At 36.2% G+C, this 14,744-nt stretch overlaps 1 protein-coding gene across 7 annotated transcripts in view; it reads left to right on the top strand.

Moving 5' to 3' along the window:
• Positions 1–13,409, top strand: part of Fgd4 (FYVE, RhoGEF and PH domain containing 4) — a 185,635-nt gene extending 172,226 nt beyond the window's left edge. For all 7 annotated transcript variants that reach the window (XM_085832142.1, XM_085832143.1, XM_021185217.3 and 4 more), the window contains exons 15-17: positions 2,489–2,629; positions 6,194–6,334; positions 7,428–13,409. In XM_085832142.1, the coding sequence (XP_085688268.1) occupies positions 2,489–2,629; positions 6,194–6,334; positions 7,428–7,685 (540 nt within the window). In that variant the 3' untranslated portion in view covers positions 7,686–13,409. The remainder of the gene's footprint in view (positions 1–2,488; positions 2,630–6,193; positions 6,335–7,427) is intronic.
• Positions 13,410–14,744: the final 1,335 nt, after the last annotated feature.

The following is a 14,744-nucleotide window of genomic DNA, read 5'->3' as shown; positions in this document are numbered from 1 at the left end:
TATATAAGAGGAGAGAAAGCAGAAAGAAAGTGAACGTTGCACTGACACAGTTGGACTCATTCCCCTTTGGAAATTTCTAGTTAGAAATCCAGACAGACACCAGGCAGCTTAATAGCAATGATTTTTTTTCCATAGCAGAATTCAGCAATGCAGGCCAGAGAAGGTAGAAGACAAGGTTCATGAAGAATAATTGTAATGAAATCACAAGGGAGTATTGTAGATGTCTGCCTTGGGTAAATAATGGAAGTCGTGACAAAATATTGGAAACAAAGATTTCTGTAGTTCAATGTTGCATAGTAATGGACAGCTGGGAGCAAGTTGGAAAAATGAGGCATGTTGGAAAATGAAGAACAGGTATTCCAGGTTGACAATGAGTCCCTGGTGATAATACATTTTTCAGTGGGTGACCCTAAGAACAAAAAGCTAGAGCAGGCTGCCTGAGAATAGCGCTAGCTGCAGACACCTAAAAAGTCTGAGTCAATAAGGTAGTCACATGAATGCTAAAACACCAGGCACTGGAGTGAGCTACTGATACGTTCATTCTACCATATTAGATCACTGATGCTGTCACCTCGAGTAATCTCAAGGCCTATTATTGAGAGCTACTGGGACCTTGATAGGCCTTGGAAAATAGGCAGAAACCCTGGGGCAGAAATTGAGGTACAATGGAATTGTGTCTATGAGTTAAGAATGGGTAAGCAGACCTGGTAATGTGGTTCCAGCTTCCTACTCTGGCGCCATGGTGTCCTATCAGACAGCATAAATCTAAGATTGTTCTCCTTCATACTTAAAGTTTCCTGAATTTCTTTTCCTGACACTGAAATTAAATGTAGTGAGGCCATTTGTAATCAAAATTAAATAATAAAGAAACAACTACCTCAGAATAAACTGTTTAAATTGATCTTTAGGTTTGTTTAAAATCATTTCTGGTACTGGCATACTTGAACTTTGGTCAAAAGATAAAACGTGTTTGTATATAGATTACCAAATGATATGATTTGAAAATAAATTAGTTGAAATGAGTTTACAGATACATGTATGTCTACCATTAAACCTCCGAAGTAATTGTGTTGTTATAATCAGAAAACTGTGGTACATATCAAGGTTGGGTAGAAATTGAACCCAAGGCTTTGAACACCAAGTCTGTGTTCTACTACTGAGCCACACCCTTAGCCTTTGACCATTGTTTTTCTGTATTTCAACTGCTATGAACGTACTCCAAATCGTTTACTTAAAAGCTCATACATTTTTAAATGAACTTTACCTACTATAAGTTTGAGGCAAAAAGTACTTTCCTAAGCAAGAAAATAATGACTTAAACCTAAAACAGAAGCTCTAGACAATGGTAATAATTTGAAAAGCACCGTTTACTCATGCATTTGCATTATGCTCATCTACAATGACATTCTGTAGCTGTTGTGTGTGGTGAAAAAAATATTCCAAAGCAACCTCCTGTAGAACTTCATAGGAGATGAGCAAGCAATACACAAGTCGATAGTTAGAAACTTCACCGTCGCCAGGCTCTGTTCTAAACACGAAAGGATGAAGAAGGGAATTTGAGACTTCAAGGACTATAAGAGGTGGAAGAAGAAGGGAGCATGGCGTTTTGGGGATGTAGGAAGTCAGTGCCATTGAAGATAGGCCAATCAAATATAATACGTATTACTATTAATATATAATATAGCTAATACTTTTTTTTCTTTAACTAGAAACAAAGGAAAGACTGAAGAATTGGTTTTTGCTTGTTAGTTTTGGTTTGGCTTTTTTTTTTCTTTTGGTTTGGTTTGGTATATTTTAGACAAGGTCTTACTGTCTAGCCCTTACTGGCCTGGAATGCTCTACTCTCTATGTAGACTGAACTGGCCTTGAACTCACAGAGATCTTCTTGCCTCTGCATCTACTCATTATGTGCTGGGACTAAAAGCATGTATCACAATACATGGTTTTAGATCAAAGGATTTTTAAGTATAAGAGGAACATACCAAACTCATAAGACTTCTAGCCTAGACTTGAAAATGTTGTTCTTGTATAATGTTAGGTAGAGCTTAAGGATGTGGAAAGGACCACTCAGGCTCTGAGAGTCCAAATGTGAGTGCTAATAACTTAAAAGATTGAAGACCTTTAGAAATTAAAGTCAAGAGGACATAATGTGCTGCATCTATGAAGGTAGGTAAGTAGTCATCAGAAATTACCTGCTGTTATATGGCTGTACTCTTTCTTCTGTGATGTGGAACTAAGAGAGGAGATGGATGGTATGGTACATCCAGGGCCAAGGGCCTTTAGAGGTGAAAGTGATGCTCAGATTGTCACAGACATTATTAAAATACTCTGATGTATTCAGTATCTTTTGAAATGTTCTTAGGCTAAAAAACATAACTTTTATATTTAACCTTCTCTTGTATGTATGAATGAGTATTTCCTAAATCTAACTGTCTTAATTATTCCTAACCCTAATTATTCATTTTAAATATCCTTTTTAAAATTAAAGGTGGTTTGTTGGAAATGTTCTGACTACAAAGCTCAGCTTGAGTATGATGGTGGAAGATTGAACAAGGTTTGTAAAGACTGTTACCAGATAATAAGTGGATTCACAGACAGTGAAGAAAAGAAAAGAAGGGGCATTTTAGAGGTAAAAATAGTGAACTCTTCATATTCTTAGATGACAAACTCTCTTAGTCATAAGGATGGGAATAATGTGCCTTACTTGTTTTTGCATTCACATTCAGGATAACTGTGAGCAGGAGACATACATTTATTTTAGTTTGTTGACCCCTACCTGATTATCTAGAAAGGTGGGATGTACAAATTATTGCTGGTTTTGTTTGGGGTTTTTTATAGGAAAGGTGTCAGTTTCATCACATTAATGTTGAAAACACTGCATGAAAAATTTCAAATTTAGATAAAGTCCTGTTTTATTTCCTAAAACATAATTCAACTTCCTATGTTAAGAGAACCAGTTTTTATGGTTATATAATAGCCAGGGGGAACAGTTTCATGAGTGCATCACTGTCAAAACACATCTCAAGCAAGTTTGACTCATATTCTAGAGTTAGTTCAGGCTCCACCAAGGAACTTGAAAGTAGCTTGTACCAGAAATTGATTTATGTTGAAAGCCATGTGTTGACAAAATAAGGTAATTTATATAAAGCCTTGTGGAAGTAGGTCAAGATCACCTACAAATAGGATAACCTTTTTTTGCATCCAGAGTCATAAATATACTTAGTTTATTAATAATGTTGAAAAATCAATAATTGTGTACTGAGCAGTTACAAGCAAATATACAAAAGTCATTTGTTAGCTGAGAAAGGCTCTTAAACTTCAATAGCCATTTGAGATTAATTATAAGCCCACAAGCCCAAATTATACTTCTGAATTCCCTTAGGATACAGATATTTCATGTATATCACAGCCCGGATGAGGCTTTCTGGTAGGAGAAATGGGGAGATATTCTCCACTGTATTCCAGAGCCGCAACCTCAAGGTTTTCATAGAAACAGCTGATCTGTGTGACAAAGTACAATGCGTATGACACTGTAGTTTATAAAGAGAAGATTCAGACTGCATAAATAAATTAAAAATCTTTAGCTTTTTGGAAAACCTTATGCTTGGGGAAAAATCATGAATCTGATTAATTCATGCAATCACCTAAAAATGTAGCATCTGTAAGTAGAAAATAAGCGAGCCCATGCACACATAGAGTATGTCCGAGCCTTACCCCGTACCAACCAGTATACTATGCACTCTAGAACAGTAGTCAAGCTTTTTGTAAGCAGATTGATTGAAACATTTTTTATAGGCCAAGAGGCCAAAACAAGGATTTTACAGAGGTATTTTAAGGAGGGAAAAACATTTTTATTGACAAAACTTAAAGTATTTAACTCAATGTATTTGTATTTTTTTTCCACTTTGTGTGGTGTTTATGAATGTGTCTGCATGTTCTTGCCTTCTTGCCTGGTGTGTGAGCACACATGTTTTAAGGTATATGGGTACATGTATGTTTGTGCATAGTTAGGCCCATGACTGATAACAGAAATTGTTAATTTCTCAATTGCTCTTCCACCTTACTCATTAAGGCAGGGCCTCTCAAACAAACCCAGAACTCATAACTATGATATGGCTAGTCTTAGCTACCAGCCTGCTCCTAGGAGTCCTCTATCTCTGCCGTGCAATGGTGGAATCATCAGCAGGTCACCATGCCTACTGTGCATCTATGTGGGTTCGTGGGACTGGAACTCCTGTCTTCACATATGCAGGGCAAGCACTCAACTGCTAAGCTACCCCTCGAGCTTTTAAGATTCTTTTTATCCTTTCAAACTGTTCTGCCACTGTTCAGATTTTTTTTAGAGATTTATTTATTTCATGCATGTGAGTACACTGTCACTGTCTTCAGATACACCAGAAGATGGCATCCGATCCCCATTACAGAGAGTTGTGATCCACCATGTGGTTGCTAAGAATTGAATTCAGAGCCTCTGGAAGAGCGGTCAGTGCTCTTAACCACTGAGCCATCTCTCCAACCCTCATTTATATTTCTTAACTGTGATTTTGCTACTGTTATGACTCATAATGTAAATATCTGAGTTTTTCTATACTCTGAGGTAACCCCTGTGAAAAAGAGTATTTGACACCCTAATGGGTCATGCCCCACAGGTTGAGAACTCCTTCTCTAGAGGAACAGAACTGGCAGAATGAGTGTGTATGACACAGAGGACCTGATAGCTATTCAGTTCAGTACCTCATAGACCAATCTGGCACTGAAGGCCTGCACAATTTTTAGAAAGTTGCTGATTTTCAGCCCAGGTTGGAAGCCAAGCAGCAAGAAATGGCAACAGCAGCAACAATGGAGAAGGCATCTTCCCCAGCAAGAAGCTAAGCACTGCTTTCCCTCTGACTCTTAGTAGTCTAAACTGCTGCCAATCTGCCTCAATTAATACCAGATCCGTTTGGGTTAACAGTCAAGATTAACTACCACAAGAACCGTAAAAAATCAAATTGCTTTGAAAATTTCCATTGTTGTTTTGTTTGTTGGTTTTTGTTGTTGCTGCTGCTACTCCTATTGTCTTGAGACAGTGTCTCACAAAGTTCTGTTCCTCTAGAAAGGAGTTCTCAACCTGTGGGGCATGACCCATTAGGGTGTCAAATGATCCTTTCACAGGGGTCACCTAAACTGGCCTTGATTTTAGCCAAATGTGACCCTGAGCTTTCTCCCTCCACCTCCCAAGTACTGGGGTATAGGCATGCAGCTCCTTGGCTGATTTGTGTTTTGTAGTTTGAAGAGTTTGAAAAGAAAATATTGCCTTCTGGCAGTGACATATTTTTACTGCTAGATCTATATTATATAAAAGTCTACATATTTAAATTTTATTTTTAATTTTATAAATATCAATCAGTTAGGATATGTTTGCTTTCTTCATGTGTAAGTGCCTATATGGTGGCCTTGATTTGGACTCTGACCTTTTTTAGAACTGTTTGCTGACTGCTAATGTGAGCCCGTATCAATTGGCACAAAGTAAGGCCACACCATTATCTCCCTTACATCCTGTGGACAACACTGAGTAACAATACCCTTCATAGGAAAAGAAGCTTTATTATTTCTAATAAAGCTCCCTAGCCAAATGTTTCTGTTTCCCATCATCCAGTACTTAATATATTAGTAAGCGAAGTTTGCTCTAGTGAGACTCTTCTAATTACCTTAATACTAAAGGTAACTGATGGTCACATCTTGCCTTTTTGACTTTATATCCTTACATTATTGGAATATTAGATTCATAGGTTGAGTGTGTTGATTCAGGCTGACTGAGCTCAAATTCTAGCACATCAAATTCTAAATATGTACTCTTTAAGAATCTGATTAAAAACTCTGAGCTTTAGAAACAATGAAAGCACTTACCTTGTCAATGTTTGTGTGAATAATATACACCTCAAGCAAAATCAAATCTATATAGTAAACAGTCAATAAATGTTGACTATTTCTGTACTAAGTCTAATAATAAAGAGTTAAATATGATCTCAGAGTGGTTTTATCCTTCATCCTGATAAAGAAAAACTAGTAAATCTAATTATACCTTTTTAAAAGGCAACCAAAGGAGACATGCTATATACATATACTGTACTTTATAAATACTTCCCTTAAGGCATGTTTCATCCCCATTTGATTCATTGTGTTTATTCTTTTTCTCCATTGTATTTTCTAGATTGAATCAGCAGAAGTATCAGGAAATAGTGAGGTGTGCAGTTTCCTCCAGTACATGGAAAAGTCAAAACCTTGGCAGAAAATCTGGTGTGTGATCCCCAAGCAAGACCCCCTTGTGCTGTACATGTATGGTGCTCCTCAGGTAACTAAGCCATGTATATTTGAATGGCATGGCCAGGACAGAGGGATACGTGTGGAAGCCAACCCTCAGGAGAACAAAGAGCTCAGGCTCTGTGGCCTATCTTAAAATAAGGAAAAGTTGATTTTGTTGATTTAAACTGATAGTTCTTCTTATAGCTGCTTAATATGCATTTGATAAGTCATTATCCCTGTTCATCTCTTATTCTTATTTAGTAGATGTAAGAAAAGGCAAGTTGAATAAGGAGCATAGGAGTGAGTAAAAAGGAGATGAAGAAAAGGGAGGTAAAGAGGGGGAGCAAACAGTTTGTAGAGAGTGGAAATACTTGGTCATTTTGTGCTTGGTTTTATTTGTTGACAGTACTAGAGATGTACGAACAAAATCGTTGAAAGAAAGGAGTCTCCATAAATCCTGGGGTAATAATACTCAGTAATAAGTTCTTGTGACCCATATGTACAGCTAAGCTAGACACCTGGGGTCAACTCTAATGCTGGTTTATCTTCTAGTATACACCAGAACATGGTATGTAGATTGTTTTGCTTTGAAAGTGACCAACACTTAAACCAATTATATATTCCTGCACTTTAGAAACATATTGTTTTAAATTTGTCAGACTTTATTTAGCCTCATCCTACATCAAGATCTAGAAAAAAACATTTTTAGAAAAATCCCTAGAACTGCCTAAAACTATTTTACTTTTCTGTTTTCCCTGACAATAATTCAGAAGAATGAATCATTTAAAAATATGATTTTTAATTCTTAGTAATGCTGGTTTTAAACATTAAGATTGCTGTTATTCACCCTCCATCTTGGCTTTTCACTAAGTGGAGGACTGCACGGGCTTTGAATGAGCTTCCCACAGGAGCAAGCTTTGCACCAGTACGATTTTGCTCATCTGGGTGTCAGCTCTACTGCCTTATTTTCTTCAGCCAACACTATTGTTGACCCCATCGACAGCCACTAAAATCAGCCTCCATCCAAAGAGAATTCATGAGCAAGGATCTGTGGGACGGTAGGCAGGGAAGAGTTTGTAGGAGTAAGGACCACATACACCTATGTAATAATATGTCTTATATGTACAATGTCCTTTCCTTAGGATGTCAGAGCCCAAGCGACCATACCCCTCCTGGGCTACATTGTGGATGATATGCCTAAGAGTGCAGATCTGCCACATAGTTTCAAGCTGACCCAGTCCAAGTCTGTGCATAGCTTTGCTGCCGACAGTGAGGAACTGAAACAGAAATGGCTGAAAATCATCCTTCTAGCTGTCACAGGTGAGACACCAGATGGTCCAAGTGAGCATCTAGCCACGTTGAACAATCTCCCTGGACCCAAGAAAAAGTCAGAATGCTAAACTTCAGCAGCTGCTAGTGTGGAGTTTCCAGTAATACACATAGTTCAAGACATCCCCAGCTCTCCTTCCTCGTCTCTTAGCACTTTGCATTGAGAAATATGGTTTCATAAACACATCTTTTGGGGACTTCTCTCATATGTTTATATATAATAAAATCAGTATGCAGAGCCATTCTTCTGTTGAAGTTCTGAAATAATGTGGAAAATGGAACCTTTTTGATAAGCTATTCCTTAACTGTGTATTTTTGCCTTGAGAGGGTTAAAAAATGTTAACTGTCAAATCACTACCTGGTTATAATGGGCCTTTCATTTAAGAAATCCTTCATTGTCTTGTTCACATGTAGAACTTGTAAGAGTGTGAAAAATATACCTCCGTGTAACCAAAATAGATCTATGGTAAAAAGTACAGGGACAGTTTAGAGTATTGTATGAACTTGTCTAGTTTGTAAGTCTCATGCTATGTAAATAGTTTCTGTTCTTATACAACATAAAAAAATTAAAGGTTCCTGATGTTGATACTTTTTGACTTATTATAATACTTGTTTTGTAGAATTACTCCTAATAATAAAATATCTAAAATACAAATCAATTTGCCTGTATATAATATTGAAAATAAGTATGAATATGTCAGCTTTCTCTTTAGCTTTAGTTTTGTTTTTACTCTGGTTAATTCTTTAAATATAAAACCTATTTTATTTCTAAACTTAGCAGTGTTCTAAATTTAAGAAAAATTGGTAATTTATGTTGAACTGATTAGAATCTAAGTGTATTGATATTTTTATAGTAAAAAAGAGTAATTTATGTGGTGTCAGATATAGTGTGAATTTCAACAGTATTTTTAGAGTACTATTTTTCTTTTGTTCTGTACCTATTTAAAACAGTGCCTCTCTTAGAAGGTGCTATTAATTCTTATTTAGATAAAAGATGAGAGTTTAGTAAATATTAACTAAACATTATTATTTTTAACTACTCTGATTATTCTCAACTTAAGTGCACTTTGATCACAGAGTTTAAAATGTATGGCTTATTTTACATTTTATAATAACATAATTGTCATGGTAATTTAATGTCAACATATGCAAAAACTTCCTAAAACTATATAAGACATCTGACCTTATAGAGCCCTGGGATATATAGAAGACGCTGGTTTACTGTTTACTGTCCTCCTTTCCATTGGACTGTTATGGACGGGTAAATGAGGACAACATCTAATGAACACAAGGTGGCTGGGTTCTGTCAGCTACAAAGCGGAGCTCATGCGTGTGCCAGCTTATCTGGGAGAAGAGAGTTATTAATAAAGGAAATTTATGCTTAACCATTCACTAGAAAAGATAGCTGAAACCAGGATTTCAGAATCAATTATGGCAGATTTCTATGAGATGGGAAGCACTAAAGAAACTGCAGAATTATTCTCCCTTTTGATCCCATGGACTCTCAGATGAACTATGGCTATCTATTAGGTTGTGCTTGTGACTAAAATCTTATGTTGAGTTGACTGTTTAAGTTAATACTTTTCTCATATTAGACTTTTTTCCTTTCTTTTCCATTCTCCAAACATTACCACTTTTACTGTATTGTTTACTAGGAATCCATAAGAATGTCTTCACTACACACAATCTTTAAGGGCTACACTTGAGATGTAGAGTACAATTTTTCAGAATTTGAGACCACCACACATTTATACACCTCATGTTGCACAAGAAACATCTCATTTTTTTTCTACTCCAAAGGAGCAAGGTTGCTTTCCTCCATGAAATACCAGACATGACCATTAACATTAAACCATCTATTTAGAATCATTAATGGGCAAAACAAAAAGCTATCTCCTTATTCCCTACTAAATGAGGGTCATATAGAAAGAAATTGTACATTGTTTCTCTTTTCTAGTTGTCAGCATTGATGCTGTGTTTGAGTGGGAGGAAAGAAACCAGGTGTGCAGGGTACCTACTGACAAAATTAAACAATAACTATACATCTTACTTTATTTTTCATATTTCAAGAAAAGAAAAGCAGTAAATATGTAGAATGACTATCAGAATAAGGATGACTTCTGTAAATATAAGCAGAATAATGAGTGAGCTGTCTCACTTAGAAGATTTATGTCAGATAATATTTAAAAAAAAAACTATTTGATCAGCAAGAAGACTACATGTTTGCCTACCAGCAAATTCTTGAATAGAAGGAATGTGATTAGATATTCAGTGTAGTTTAACTTAGATTATTGAAAGGATACTCATAAAAAGAATGTTAGCATGCTTCTAGTGTTCATTCAGTAAGGAGTGTGAGTGCCAGAAGAGGATCTTCTCTGGTTCTCACCTTTACTTCTCCCCACACTGAGCCAAGCACAAACCACTTTCCCCATCTCTCTCAAAATAACCACAAATACTTTTAGTAGGAGAAAAAAGTAATAGAATAAAATTAGTTACTTATTAAGAACTCAACTCTGGGGCTAAGGAGAATTCTATGCAAGGGTGAGAAACAGTTCAGACAGGTCTCTGGAGAGCACATAAAGGCCAGGCAAGCAAGGGCAACAGAGGTGGGGCCAGGAAGTTTGGGTGAAGGTGCTCTATCCAGGCAAGTCAGAGCAGCGAGTGCAGGAACAGCAAGTAACCTTGCCTCAATGATGAGGTAGAGAGGCACCAGGGAAGTCACCTGACATCAGCCTCAGATCTCTCCACATTTGCACAGTTCCCTAAATATATGTGAGCACACATGCATTGGACAGCGTGCATGCACATACATATTCAAAAATTTAATTCAAATAAACTCCAATCCAAGAGGTTGTTAGAATAACTAACCTCTTTTTGAGATAAGTAGAGTTTCATGATATACTGAGCCTGAACATAGTATCAGTTCCTTTCCTGATCAAATAAATGTTTCATATGTTTCTTAATTTGTTATTTTCTCTAGCTTAGTGTGTTCAAAAGTAATCTTTAAGAAAAATGTCCTTCCTTCAAATTTAAGAAAATATTTCTTTGGTAAAATTGTTATTCATTCAAAGCATTTCAACTTTCAACATAATTGTTGCTTTTGTTGAAAGTCTACCATTTGGAAAAGGTGAGATGTGGTACATGCTTTTATCTAAACTTTTATGTGGAGCTCAATAATGAAAAATGCCACTAGCCACTTTTGTAATAATACCAAGCAATAAAATTCTCCAAATATGAGTTTATGCCAAAAGTTTAACATGAAGGCCCTAAGCTACAGCATATAGAGAATCAACTTCTGAGAAGTGATATGATAGTCCAAATTGCTGAGCACAGGGGAAAGAAGGAAGGCATCATTCCATGGCTTCAGGCATATCAACTGTGTTTAATTTCTTTTTTTTAGATTTATTTATTTTATGTATATGAGTACACTGTCACTATCTTTAGACACACCCGAAGAAGGCATCAGATCCCATTGAAGATGGTTGTGAACCACCATGCGGTTGCTGGGAATTGAACTCAGGACCTCTTAATTGCTGAGCCATCATTCCAGCCTTGTGTTTAATTTCTACAAAGGCTGTGTATAATGAAGCAGTTTGTTTGCTCTGCTCTGTTCTATCAGCTGTGTTGTACATTTCTGTGAATTGAATTCAACATAAAGGTTGCCATACTATCTTCACTGGATTACCTACACCATTTTTTTAAATATAGGAATTAACCTTGTAAATGTTCCCTGCTGAATTTTCTAAACAAGAGTATATGTTGCCATCAGAACTAACTATAATTCCATGTTTAACTATAATTCCATGGTACTTCAGGGTAGTTGAAGAGCCACTGATGCCTTCTAAAATCCTCTACTCAAAAATACTTCTGGAGTTCATGATTCTGTTTTTTGTGGTGTTTGGGGGGGGGGTTGTTTGTTTGTTTTCCTCCTTTTGGTTGAGATGGAAGTTTTCCCTCCTTCAGTTATTTTCAGATATCATTTGTTTATTTCTAAATCTTTAACTTATTCAGAGTGTATTGTCTGAAATAGATTCTTAATCCTCATCTCTGTCAGTGTGTTGTCATGGCAAATGAGCATGAATAAGGGCAAATCAATTCCCAGAAAGCACAGGTCTTATTTATCTCTGTTGTTTTAAGAGTAGAAGGTAACTTAGCTTTCCTACATCACATGATGTTCATGTCAATAGATCTAAGATAAGCACATGGTATGTATAATCTAAAATTTGAAAGACAGAACAATCTTAGTGTTTTATTTAATGTTGTGATCTTCAAGAATGTATGAATATAAGAACTGAGGCTAAAGAGTTCCTCTTATTAGAGATACATTCACATTTGTAGTGGATCCTGTCACTTTTTCATTCTAAGTTTCATTAGAATCAAGTTTTTTATTTTCATATAACTATCAAACTATAGGCTCCCTAGATTTTAAAAGAAAAGCATTAGACAACTAGATCTATCTAAATACTCTCTGTGACTTTATATGTATAAATGTACAAATTATAAATCTTCAATTCTCACCAAAGAACAAAATGTTATGTAAATTTTAATTTAAGTATTTTAACAAAATTATTCACATGTGTTTTTAATGTTATAATTCATCTTTACCCAAGCCCATCAATCTTGCTAGGTTACAGGAAGAGACAATGTTGCTTTTGTTACAGGTATAGAGAGAGCACTGACCTTAGCAAATGAAAGGAATGAATGGAGCTGGATAAATGGGCTGACTACTGGTATCCATGTGAACTGCTCAAGGGAAATAAGTTAGAAGATGCCTATGTACTTGTTGCTGGATGAAATCCTTGTGCTCAGGATTTGACCTTGGCATCTAAATTATACATGATATTATTTTATCATTATTTCTTCTTTAAGCTTTTACAAAGTAATTTCATTCTATAAGCCATTTTTCTGCTATTTTTCACTCTAAAGTCAACTTTCTAAGTGAAGGGAATGGATAAATGCTGTGTCTTTTCTGTATTTCAAGATAAAATAACACATGAACTCTACAAGATAGTTTATTTGTTGGAAGTGGGGGTCACTGAAAGTTACATAAAGATCATACTTTGCCCTAAAATTCATTGTGATCAATTTGATAAAAAATTAAATCAAATTTTAGTATATTTTAATAAGTGAATACTAAATGCATCAAGTAAAGATAGACCTTATAGCCCATTATGATGTGAGAATTGCATTGTGTATTATGAAATATGAAGACTCGAATATATAATATATTATTTAACATTTAATCATTCATATATAAAACCAAACTGCCATTTCATATTTTAAGAGACAATTAATTGTTTTTGGTTTTGTTTTTTTTGTTTTGTTTTGTTTTGTTTTGGGTTTTTTTTTGTTTTTTGTTTTTTGGTTTTTTGGTTTTTCGAGACAGGGTTTCTCTGTATAGCCCTAGCTGTCCTGGAACTCACTTTGTAGACCAGGCTGGCCTCGAACTCAGAAATCAGCCTCCCTCTGCCTCCTGAGTGCTGGGATTAAAGGCGTGCACCACCACGCCCAGCGCTAATTGTTATTTAAAAAACTAAGAATTGTTTTGATTTTTCTTTTGACATGTTGACTGAGTTTCAAAGGGCACATCAGAATTTTATAGTTGTGAAAGTATAAACATCCCTATTTTGCAGTGGTGTGAATGTACAATACTTAGATATGCTGTATATATAGTGTAACATCTGTATATTTAATCATAAAGGCAGATAATTGAAAACATTGTAAAATTAAGCACTTCAATCCTTGTTAAATATGAAACATTTGTATCTTGTAAATAAAGACATCCTTAAATTAGTTTTGGAGCTTTGGCTGTTATTTCCACCAGTATTATATGTACTGAGTATGCATGATTTTGATTTTCTGATTAGAAAAAACAATGGTTATTCCAGCAGGATATTGGTACTTCTAGTTTCTAGTCATCAAAAATAAATAAATAAATAAATAAATAAAATAAAGAAAATCCTAAAAAAATGTCACAAGTAAAAATTTTCCAGCAGCATTCTGAGCAGATCTTGGGCACTAGCTCTGCATCCAGTCCCACAACACCCAGAGGAAACTCAACTCCCAGGCACTCTAACATGCCCAGGATCATAGGTGAGGAGGCCACAACATCAGCCCCAACACCAGGGAGGAACTGGAACCAGCAGGATCCAGGGATGCAGGAATCCCACCTGGCCAGTGTCACCAGTTCCTTCTGGACTGAGGAGGTTCCCCGAGCCGACCTTAGGTGCTAGCTCTGCATCCATTACCACAACACCCAGAAGAAACTCAACTACTAGGCGCTCTAAAACACACAGGCTCTCAGGATCTCAGGAGCTTGGTCACACCGGGATCTCAGAATCCCAGAAGCAGCTTGGCTCCAAGGAGCTTTGACACACAAAGGATCTCAGGTTCACGGGATCCCAGAATTACAGGATCACAGGGACAACTGGACTCTGATGAGTTCTAACATAACCAGGATCAGAGAATGGATAGGCTCCAGTCAGATACAGTTGAGGGCAGGTAGCACTAGAGATAACCAGATGGTAAGCAACAAGTGCAAGAACATAAGCAACAGAAACTGAGGCTACCTGGCAACATCAGAACCCAGCTTCAACCATAGCAAGTTCTGGATAAACCATCACACTGGAAAAGCAAGACATGGATCTAAAGTCACTTCTCATGTTGATGATAGAGAACTTTAAGAAGGACATAAATAACTCCCTTAAAGAAATACAGGAGAACACAGGTGAACAGGTAGAAGAATTTAGAGAGGAAACACAAAAATCCCTTAGAGAGTTACAGGAAAACACAACAAAACAGGTGAAGGAATTGAACAAAAACATCCAGGATCTAAAAATAGAAATAGGAACAAAAAAGAAATCACAAACAGACACAACCCTGGAGTTAGAAAACCTAGGAAAAAGATCAGGAGACATAGATGCAAGCATAACCAACAGAATACAAGAGATAGAAGAATCTCAGGTGCAGAAGATACCATAGAAAACATTGACACAACACTCAAAGAAAATGCAAAACGTTACTAACATAAAACATTGAGGGAATACAGAACACAATAAAATGAAACCTAAGAATAGGTATAGAAGAAAGATTCCCAACTTAAAGGGCCAGTAAATATCTTCGACAAAATT

The sequence above is a fragment of the Mus caroli genome, unplaced genomic scaffold (assembly GCF_978045245.1).
Source record: "Mus caroli unplaced genomic scaffold, Mus_caroli_1 scaffold_17, whole genome shotgun sequence".
In the NCBI taxonomy this organism is placed as follows: domain Eukaryota; kingdom Metazoa; phylum Chordata; class Mammalia; order Rodentia; family Muridae; genus Mus; species Mus caroli.
The sequence above is the reverse complement of the archived record's forward strand: the minus strand, read 5'-3'. Positions and strand labels throughout refer to the sequence as shown.